Source organism: Lepisma saccharinum, chromosome 10, assembly GCF_977018435.1.
Source record: "Lepisma saccharinum chromosome 10, izLepSacc3.1, whole genome shotgun sequence".
In the NCBI taxonomy this organism is placed as follows: Eukaryota; Metazoa; Arthropoda; class Insecta; order Zygentoma; family Lepismatidae; genus Lepisma; species Lepisma saccharinum.
Window position 1 is genome coordinate 30,297,296 of NC_139238.1, and position 11,876 is coordinate 30,309,171.

General features: G+C 41.0%; 1 protein-coding gene across 1 annotated transcript in view; it reads right to left on the bottom strand.

Moving 5' to 3' along the window:
• The window catches only part of LOC145994294 (uncharacterized), a 68,621-nt gene extending 56,974 nt beyond the window's left edge, over nucleotides 1-11,647 (bottom strand). The window contains exon 1 of the mRNA XM_083130398.1: nucleotides 11,512-11,647. Within this exon, the coding sequence (XP_082986524.1) occupies nucleotides 11,512-11,569 (58 nt within the window). The 5' untranslated portion in view covers nucleotides 11,570-11,647. The remainder of the gene's footprint in view (nucleotides 1-11,511) is intronic.
• Between the last annotated feature and the right edge of the window lie 229 nt (nucleotides 11,648-11,876).

Sequence of the window (11,876 nt, forward strand, 5' to 3'; positions counted from 1 at the left end):
TTCCATGCGACAATTTTTTATAACAGGACTGTACAAACATTTGCACCTTTTATTATCAACGTGCTAAAGATCGACAAAATAATATGTTTAGAGAAGGGTATATGTTTTATTTTTAGAGAAAACGTATACCCTTCCAGAAACTAAACACAAGAATAATATTCACAATTAATGCTTTTATTTCCTTTTTGAAATTCTATACACGATCCAGAGTTGTAATTATCGTAAAATCAAGGGAAACAAAATTTCTAGACAATTTGCACAGAAAATAAAGAAAGATTTTCGCAATAAATAAAATAGTTGCTCGAAATAATAGATGAATGTTGGGTCCATAGCAAGGGAATCGAACCCAGAACATTCCCCGGGGCCACAGGGACACTTGTACTTCCGTCAATATATTCTCCTCTTGAGAGATACTTGGAAAGCTTCGAAACTTTGAAGCACTTTTTCACGGAAGTTGCCGGCTAGTGTGCGCTAGTACCTTGGCATATCAAGTCCCGCCGCAAACTCAGTTTCCCAAACCGTGGCCTATCCGTGGCATAAAATGGGGTTTAAACAAACGTTGACAAACTTTTTCACTGCAGTGTAAGTGGTATCCGTGAGTTATGGGTAGACCATACAAACCTCTTTTCCTAGTGTCGTATCTGAAAATTTTCCAGGCAAGAAATTCCAGTAACAACTGTTGAGTAGTCATTGGGATTAATTACATGTGGCTATAGTCTCCCTCCTGTGCCAAAAAATTAGCAACCAGAGCATGGATCCGTTATCCCCTCTGGAAACAGTACCCTGCATTCACCCAATTTTCATTTCTACTGTAACATAAGAGTTGTAAGAGATGGCCTCCTGATAAGGCACACAAATGTCAACCTCACATCCACGTAGTAGACCCCGGGAACTGCTTCGCTTTCGCTCATCTTTGTATTCGAAGTGTTGAACCTTTTCGGTCGCCATCTGCTCATACACGTCAAATCTATCCCGTGCAAACTGAACCGTGTCGACCAGTGATGCCATCAAGCCAGTTGCCGTGTTCAGGCTGACTGTAGGATCTTGTAGGCTAATGCTCGTACTGTTGAGACGGCCAAGGATATCGTTCCAGGCAGTTGCCATAACTCCTGTCTCAAGTTCGTTCATCCTGCGTGAAAATCCCTCGCTCTGGTTTCTCGTATCTGCCTTCTGCTCCATATCTGCTGAAAGCTCATCCAGGACTTCCTGAAGGCTCTTCCACCCTTCAGCGCTTTGACATTATCTACACGTTCACACCATCGTGTTTCAGGCAAACCCTTGAGCGTCAGGCTACAGCGATTCTTTACTTGCTGCCAGCGATATGTTGAGTCAGACAGGAAAACATAATGTCCATTGACAAAATAAAAAAAACTGGGTACAGCCACTGCACCTTTCAACAGCCTGATGTTCTACCAGGTTTAGGCTGTGGTTGAAGCATGGAATAAAAGCGGCGTATTTACATTCTCGCTTCACAATTGACTGTACACCATTGTACCGTCCTGGCATGTTTGATGCATTGTCATAGGACTGGCCTCTGCAGTTAGTAATATCCAAGACTTTTTCCTTCAGAAAGTTCAGAAGTATGGTAGCCATCTGCTCCGCCGTGTGTCTCATCATAGGCATGAATGTCAGGAACCGTTCAACTGGGCCATGGGGCAGAACGTACCGGATAACAATCGTTAGCTGATCGAGGTGTTATACGTCAGGCGTCGAGTCAATGGAGACAGAGCTATACTTCGCTTCCTTGGCTTCTTTCAGGATGGTGTCGTGCACCTTTCGTCCAACGAGCTTCACCAGTTCATCGCATATTGTGGATGACAAATAGGAAACGTGACCTTTCCCGTGGTTGACATAGTTTCTAATATGGCTAGCCAGCAAAGTATCATACTTTGCCATCAGCTCAATGATACGAAAGTAGTTACCATTATGAGCGGAACCTATGATCTCATCCGCGCCCCTTATAGCAACACCACGCTCAGCTAGGAATATCAATGTGTCGATGAGCCGCTTCGCAATCTGGAGTCAGTAACACAGCTCTTCCTCCACCTGTTTAGCGGCTAGGTAGTCAACACGACCGGCTTCCCTCTGTCGGATCACAAAGGACAACATAGCCTCGCGATGACAATCGCGGCTTTCATGCATTTTTATTCTGGATTCGCCTGCCCTCCAGATGTCAAAACCGCCAGAAACGAACTTGGTCGCTTGAACAGCACTGCCGCCGAACAATTTGCATGCAAAGCAGAACATCTTCCCTGTCGAAGGCGACTAGTACAACCATTGTCTATAGGATTTTTTGCCATTGAGCGGATGGGTACGCACGAAGAAAGTCTGTGTGCATCGACGTTGGAACGACTCGTCTGGCACTTCCTTCAAACTTCGATTCAGTGTGTTGGCAGTCTTTTGGACCTTTCTTGGCCCAATATTCTCGAGCGTCATCGTTGATTTGACCCCACTGTCCCAAATCATTGGTGAAATTCTCCAGCGTCGGTGCTAGATAGTGCTTCAGCGATAGCGTCTCCTTTCACCTCTTCTCTCTCCCCTGAACTTTCCCGCTCTTTATTCTCTCTTGCCTCGACAGGTCCATCTTGCTTGGTTTGGCCTTCAGGAGCACTCGAACTCTCAATCGCATCCGACGCAGACGATTGAGACGAAGATGTTCGTACTCCGAAGTATGAACTCAATTTTGGAATTTTCGCCAAAAGCTTTTCTTGTTCTGCTGCTTGTTTCCTTTTCTTTTTCGCTTTATCCCACCCACTGAGTTGAGACGCCATAGTGAGCGTGCGCGAAACAGTACGAACAACATCACAATGTGAGGTCACGTCAAAACCTAACAAGGAAATTGATTTCTGTACAACTAACTTTCAAGGTGAAAAATTTACTACGTTGCACTTACCGAACAATAATAAAGTGGCAACAATCGCCAAGATATCGCAAAACAACCAGTTAAATTACTGTAAACTGTTTAACGTAAAAGTGATAGCATTAACTTGGAATCTTCTGTGGACAATAAACACAACGACGTAATAGTTACGTCACAGCGCAAAGTATAATAGTAACTGTATAATAAGTAACGCTGTGCCTAGGCGTCCAAAAATTGGGTCTCCAAATTTCATTCTAAGATTTATTTTCAGGTTAATGTAGCAAAAGAAAACTGTTCAGCTTTCGGAAAATTCTCGTCTGTTTTCATCTGTGCCTATTTCAGGAATGGGCCTAATGCTGCAGCATCAATAGCACACACCTTATCCGGCCCTGTAGATGCCAAGCGATTATGCTTCGAGAACATCCTTTTCCACCATTTAACGTCAGAACAAAGGCTGGTTGCTTAATATCGTGCAACACACGAAAAAAAAGACGTTTACCTTGGAGAATTGTTGCAAATGGCCTCCATTATTAATCCTTAGCATGGGATACTTTGTAACTGCTTATTAAAAATTGTTCCACAATCATTTCAAGAACGTAAACGTAATGCTTTCACCGAACCTTGGACAAGAATAAAATATTTCTCGGTTCGAAGACCCAATCTGTTCTTTCTAAAACGTTATATTCATTAAGAATTTATTCCACATTAACCGGTTGTAGCATTATTTCGCTGTTTTCAAAATATAACAACAGCTTCACGGTAAGTCTTCTCTTTACAAATATTTAGAGAACCACTGGCGTAGGCAGAGGGGGTTGATTGGGCTATAGCCCACTCCGATTTTTTTTCATTTTTTTTTTTAGAAAATTAAAATTTTTCTTATAAAAGCAGTGAAGAATTGGGAAGAATCAGAGCTGTAAATGCCGAACCCCTTCAAAATTACCACAATTGCCATTTTTGTGAGTAGAAAGTTTTAAATACTGTATACGAAATATTTTATTGTGTGCACCGTTCCCGTAAAAAGCAGCTATAAATCCCCCCCCCCCAAAAAAAAGAAAAATCCTGCGTACGCCAGTGTAGAGAACAACAGTATTTGGAAGTAACAGTTGCTGTTTCGAGTTACAGTAAGTATAACTAGTTAACATTTTGAAATGAGTAACTAGAGCCCAGTTGTATTTTTCAGGTAAGAAATAACAAAATAAGCGGTTATTTTTGCAGTTCCACCACTAGGAAAATAGAAACAAAATTATAATATTTATATAAATTTGTGACGTGCAAATTTCTTGCGTGACGCAATTTTTTAAAGTATGAAGCCTGGTCCACATGTGGCGTTTTGTCGTCACGCTTGCATGATAATGCCAGACGGATTAAACAAAACATTACGTGTGGACGAGAAGTTTGACGTCTTGCATTGATTGACGTTTGAGGACCACTCGAAAGCTGTAGCTTTGTTGTCAAGCAAAACGGAGGCAAAACTGTTCCCAAATGCAGGAGGTCTGCTATGTGTATATTTTGGTTAGACTGCTCCACTGTAGCAGATTATGCGGTAGTAACGTCTGAGGTTCAAGGCTGATGGTTTTGTAAAATACGTAAGCTGTGGAATAACATAGTGAGAGCAGCATATTTACACTTCAAGTTGCAGTTTTCAACGAGATCTATTATATCTCTAATACTAATAATTGTTTATTATTATACTATATTGTGCAATTAACTGTATATTGTTCTAATAATAATAATATTTATTTAAGTTAACCAGGTACAACATTATGTCAAAATTGGTTATACAAAATTATAAATTGAATACCTAATTATAAAAAACAGTGCATCCTACAATGTTATACATCATCATAATTTCAAACTGTAGGTTTCAACAAGATCAGCTACTAAACCTCTGGCTTTATTTAGACATGTAAGAATTGAGATATATCTATGGTAATATCTGGGAATTTTATAAGCTATATTACTCAAAACACATTCACTGTCAACTTGGAAAGTTAAGATCTTCTCTACAAAATTTATCCTTTTCATTTTGCTTTTTTCTTCTAAGGTAAGCATATTCAACTGTTTTAACCATTCACCTTAATGTTCGTCATAGTTTTTTTTTTAAAAACTTTGTGCATAATAACCTGATAAAATGTTTTTGAACTGATTTAACTTTTTGAAGGTGACTGGTAGCTGTCAGAAACCATAATTCATTAGCATATTCAAGATAATAATAATAGGTTATTGTTATTATTAGTAGTATTATGTCATTGTCGCAATCAATTTTTATTCCAAAAACGTTAACGGGGAAGATCCATCCCCCTTCAGCACATTTCCCCCCCAAATTCGAACACTACACTATGATGAGATAGCGCAGATCTTGAACTCAGCATACGCCACTTCCACACATTCTCGACCTAGGTCCCAATGGAACAGTGGTAGCGTCGCCGCCTTGTAATCAAGGAGTCCCGGGTTTGATACCCGGTGGAGGCACATAGTGGTCCGGATCCCACTTGAAATTGTAGGTTGCTGTGTATTTCTTACGCACACAGCTGCAAATTGGAAAGTATATATGTACGAATTTATTTCTTTGCAAATGCTCTGGCCTAGGTTGCGTTTTGCCCGGTAGTCGGGGAAGCCAACGGTTGGGCTCTCTCAACGGCTTCCCTGTTTGAAAGGTAACAATAGGACCTTGCCCCGGTGGTTTGGGGGCGGGTCGTTTGTCGGAGGTATAAATACCGGGTTCCGACTTTGTTACGCTCACTCATATTCTCATATCGCAGGAAGATGCCGGTTCTCAGATGCTCCGATACAAGGCTCGATGGATTGAGGCAGTTTTTATGAATGCATAGATATGTACGTACAGAGAGTGAGCGCCGAATGTTTAGGGACCTCTGCGTGATAAACAGCGGGGGCGGGTTAGCGCTATGGTAAATAGTGCGCCCGTACAGAAAAGTCCTGAGAAGTGCAATTCTCTGTGTTTTGGGCAAAAGGCAACCGGGTGCAAAGTTCTGGAAAACCATCTTCACTCAGCTCAGTTGTTTTCAAGAAAGTAGTTGCTTCCGACACACTTTTCCCACTGAAGTCTTCTATATTGTAGGATGCAATAAGTTCACTACGCAAGCGGGAAAAATCAAAATGCTGGCCATATGTCTCCTTTAAAGAATGGAATGCACTTTCAGGAAAACATTTTTTATGTTCGCTCCATTTGCTTGGGTCAACAAGTTCTAGAAACTGAAGTTTTCCTAATTCTCGAAATCTTTCAGAGATTTGATGTGCAATGTTATCTACTATTTCGTTATATAGCCTTACATAACTTGTCTTCACATCAAGATCGCTTGTTCTCCTTCTTTTTGGTGGTAGTTCATGACTATCTCGTATCTTCTCCCAAAATATGTCGAAATCTGCCCTCTTTCCATTAATAATAACTTTAAATTCAGATATTTTGTGCAAGCAGTAATTGATATCCATTGCTTTCTTTTGCAGAATCTCAAAGAGAGTGTCAGTGATAGAGAAGAGTTCATTGAACATTTCTAAGAGAAATAAGAAATCGAAATCTTGAAGTGAAGCCAGAAACCCCCGAGAAGTAAGATATGTTTCAGTGTCCCATTCATCAGAATTGTCAATAATGTTTTGAAAGAAATTTTCCAATGATAATTGATGCTCGAAAACTGTTTGAACGATTCTAGAATTGAAATTCCATCTTGTGGGTGCAACTTTGGGAAGTCGTTTTTTTTACCTCTCTATCTAAAGCATGCGATCTTTTCGAAGATTTTGAAAAAAATGCTGAGAACCCAGTTATTGTTTTGAAAAATATCTTACAGTCCTTGGAATTGTTTATGGCTTGTGAAAGAACCAGATTAAGTCTGTGCGCAAAACAACGTACGAACAGAGCATCTGGATAATTCTGTCTCACACGCGATTTCAAGCCGCTTAATTCTCCAGACATTACTGCAGCTCCATCGTAAGTCTGGGCTACCAGTTTATTTGGACCGATGCCGTATTTGAGCAGACATTCAAACACATGTTCAGCTAAAGCCGCTGCAGACCTATCTCCACTCACATCCGTAAAGCCCAAGAAACGTTCTTCAACCTTGCCATTGTTCGTCACATAGCGCATCATTGTTGAAAGTTGAGACTTGCTTGCAATGTCCGTAGTTTCATCAATTAATATCGCAACAAATGGAGTTTGGGTAATTTCCCTTTTTATTTCATTAAACATAACTTCCGCTACAGAATTAATCATATCGTTCTGAATTCTGTTGGACATTCCTGTGAATGTCTTTGCGGTAGACAAGTGGTTTGAAAGCCTTTCATCATATTCCGCAATCAAATTTATTAGTTCGATGTAATTCCCTTTATTAAGCGAAGTATTGCTTTCATCGTGACCTCTGAATGACAATTCCTGTTTTGATAAAAAACAAGTGACATTTATCAAACGTCCCAACACCTGCCTATTCTTTTTTACATTTTCATTATGGATGGCTACATCATGACGACGTTGCTCATCGAGTTGCGTATCAATTCTTGTGAATCCAAATGTTTTTAATGCAGTAATGGCATGCAGATGGCTCTGACTCTTTTCATGACGTCCGCTAGATTTGTGGAAATTATTAATGTCACAAAACCCCGTACCGTTCCAGACCCCCTTCTCACTAACGAACAACAAACAAGGCCAACAATATAATTTGCCGCTGGACGAACATCCGGTTAACCATTTTACAGAGCTATAATAGCTAGTTTGAAAATGTCTTGTGTATGACTTCGTTTTAGTTTTTACTTCACATAGATCAGGTGTCGGTTTGCCATATAAAAGGACCGCTGTCTTTTCTGAAAACTTCAATGAACTGAAAGCTTTCGCCTTCAGCTGATCTATCACACAACACTCGAGACCCTTGCTTTCTTGTCCTACCGCTGCTCGCGTTGGAACTTCGGGGTTAGATTTGGCGGAACAGGTGGATGCGAGCTGTTCCATGGCCAGCTTATTTCGAAGGATTTAACAGGCACTTACACGGTAGACGATTTTTCTAGTTCGTTAGGAATGTTAGACACAAGTTTGTAATGAGATTAGAATGTTATTGACTTACCACAATCAAAACTATCACTAGCAGGAGGTTAAATTCCACAAATCAGGAAAAACACGAAGAAAAGCGAATTCACTATATCTATCGTGGGAACAGCTTGGAGCTTCAGCTTCCGCGGTGGGTCATTTACCTTCGCGCGTGTTCGTAAATACTCGGGTCAGCAGTAGACGAGTAGGGTGAAACGACGCGGGTGGAGGAGGGTACATGTAAACAAAGGTCAAGCCAGGATGAAAGCTTCTCCTCAAGTGTTACTTTTGGAAGCGTTGATTTCGCGAGAAAGAAACGTTCTTATTATGTTAATATATAGCTAATTGTAAGTGGTTGAAAAGGGCGACAAATACGAGGGAACAGCCTGTTCCCTCTGTTCCATGGAGGGACCGCCACTGCTAGAAGCTCGTTGCCGTATACAATATTGAATTTGTTGAATTCAAGGTTGCGCTCCATACTTTCTCGACGACGGACTGCATGTACTCTATGGCATTGCGTTCTCAGGTACGTTCAAGACTCAATATGGCTCAGGCGCCAGGAAATATAGACGCGGCGTTGCTTCGCACGGCATTGGGGTGGTCAGAGGAAAGAGAACTGAGCACAGAAAATGTAAATGATCGATTGCGGGAATTGGCATTAAGTACCGGGGATCGAGCGACAACGCGGGCAGGCGAGAGTAGCCGGGGTCATCAGCTGGTTGGGGTTTACAAGGAAGAAGACATGGGAGAGCGTCTTCTCAGGGAATATAAGTTACCCCTCCCTAAGTTTGGCACAGTACCGTTACAGGAAAAGGCGTTATAATTTTATGAGAAATTAAAGTTATTTCAGCAAACTTGTCGCATATCGGATCAAATAATGTTAGATCATTTAATGCCAACTGCTCCCGTTTGCCTTTTGCCTCAAAGCACAGAGAATTGCACTTCTTAGGACTTCACTTTACGAGCGCAATATTTACCATAGCGCTAACCCGCCCCCGCTGTTTATCACGCAGAGGTCCCTAAACATTCGGCGCTCACTCTCTGTACGTACATATCTATGCATCCATAAAAACTGCCTCAATCATCGGGCCTTGTATCGGAGCATCTGAGAACCGGCAACTTCCCACGATATGAGAATATGAGTGAGCGTAACAAAGTCGGAACCCGGTATTTATACCTCCGACAAACGACCCACCCCCAAATCGCCGGGGCAACGCCCTATTGTTACCTTTCAAACAGGGAAGCCGTTGAGGAGAGAGCCCAACCGTTGGCTTCCCCGATTACCGGCCAAAATCAACCTAGACCAGAGCATTTACAAATAAATAAATTCGTACTTTCCAATTTCCAGCTGTGTGCGTAAGAACCACACAGCAAGGTCCAGTCCCGGTTAGCCTTACTGCGCATGAAGTGAACTTAAAACACTAACTCAATCAATCAATCAATCGACCTAGGTCATTTTAATGGTCATGTGATAAGCACCATGCTCCGGCCTTCTTTATGCCCCAGGGTTGCCCCAGGTATCCATTGATTTGAGGCTGGATGAGCCCCAGAACCGATTTATGAGGACAAGACCGGAAAATTTCCGACCTTTGATCACCCACCTCGAGAATCGAACCCGGGGTTCCCGCGTGGCAGTAAGACACCCTACCGAGTTTTTTTAAAAAAAATAATACCCCATATGCGGTAGTATCCCCCCGACAAATTCAAACATCCTTGTCCTAACCGGGATTCGAACCCAGGGCCCCTGACTTCGTAGCGCGCTGCGGTAACACTCCGCCACGCAGGCAGACTGACTAGACCAGTGCGTCTCAGCATTGTCATTAATAATTACTCTTAATTTGTTAATGAGTAAAGCATGTATTATTTTTCACAGAATTTACCTTATTAGTTACTTCATACATACTCATATTATTAGTCTGTAGCATTTATCAAAACAAAATAAACACATCTTAATCACAATCAAGAGAATTGCTCTTGTTTACGCATTTCTATATTCGTAGATCTAGCCGCTATAACAACAGTAACTGAAGGTCCCACATATCAGTAATTAAATAATGATGTCAGTATGTTCATGCCGTAATTCACGGATCAATTTGTCATGTGAAAATTTACCCCTCAATCTCGATACCACCGAGAGCGATGTGCATTTTTTTTCAATCTCGCCGCATGCACTGAAATTATACTTGTCAATAAAGCCTGGTCCACTCTTAATGTTTCATCGTCAGTTTTTCATAATTGATTGAGTTGGTGTACACTTTATGCACAGTAAGGCTAATCGGGACTGGAAATACACTTTAAAGTGGGATCCGAACCAATGTGTGCCTCCACCGGGTATCGAACCCGGGACCCTTTGATTACAAGTCGACGACATTACCACTACCTCATCGGGAGATAAGAATGTACACGAGCCCACTGATTCTGTATTAACTGTCTGGGTAGCTTTACTTGTGACCTATTTCATCTGGACATAGCGAGATAGTTCATATCTTTGATCCAGCATACGCCACTGATATGTGTATATATTAGGGCTGTGCGGGACTGGAAAATTTCGAAATTTCACGAAAAATTTAAAATCTTGAATTCACACACCATTTTCACCTTACGTGACTGTTCATGCATTTCTGGAATAACTTCTGAGAAGTTTCAGACACATGCAGTGCAATGCAGAAATCATCGAAAATTAATGATTTTTACCCGTGAGGTATTTTCGCATCACGACTGCAGTTAAAAAAAAATGTCGGGCAGGAATATAGAGAATGGTCTATCACGACTAAATCATTACGTCTGTTAGCATTGCATCAATGGTTAAAAACTAAAATTTCCAAATATTGCTGACCGCAACCATTCATATTGCAAGGAAAAAAAATATCGAAATTCTTGTAAAATCTGAAAAGTCGTCAATGTTATTTTCGTAGGTTTTTATAGGATCACATTATTTATAACATTTTATAATTCGAGAGGGATGGGCATGATCGGGTACGAGTATGAAAGGAATTTCAGTGCATGCCGTGATATACAATACCGTATATATATATAAAATAAAAATCACATCGCACATGGTGGAAGGCTCGGTTGGACCTTTGGCCGACGCGAGGGCAGCTTTCTTCGGAATCCCCTGTCCTTTGGAAAAACAGCTATGATATTCCAAAATCCAAAAAATTACATCTGCTTATAATTCCTACTAGAGCATTCGCATGAAGCATCATGTTCTTTGCTTTCGCTGTTGTTCAATAGGTTTCTGATATAGGAAGTTTATTAAACTATTGATAATTATTTCAATATTGCTTAGTATTTTTTTTGGCAATAAGTTAGATAATGCATTACCGTTTTTTGTCACAAAATAAAAATAATTTAAATATTGCTTAGAATTTTTGGGGAATAAGGTTAGTTTCGCATCCGTTCGATATGTCGTCAAGGAGTTTGAAAACATTAATTCATATTTTATTTGCAAGTAATGTGTATATTTGATTGTGTTTCAAGAGCAATTGTTATATAGCTGATGGGAAGGGCAACAAGATCTTTAATTACTATGGTACCCTCCACTGTTCATTTGCACCTTGATTCTGTCCAATCTTCAGCCCACAATGACGAAAGGTAAACATTATAAAGAAATGATACTCACCGATGCTGTAAGCATTTGCAGCGACGATGAAACCAACGTAGATGATAAGCACCTTCATCTTGGCTGATGCGATCGCAGATTACACCTTCGTGGTGCCCAATGTGTGGTGGATAAACCGGTTGGCCTCTTCATTCCATGCTTGCGTAACTTTTTCCCACGAGAATATCTTTCTGCCTAAGACAATGCGAGATTGGCTGGAACCTTTCAAGGTCACTCGGGGCAGGAGAGTCGATGAGTATGTTGCAGAATTTAAGCTACGTGACTTCTTTTTATGTGTGTGTGTGTGTGTGTGTGTGTGTTCGAAGTGTCATTAAAAAGCTCTCGCGATAAATTAATGCCTGCGAGGCAGCAAGTCTACATGACAA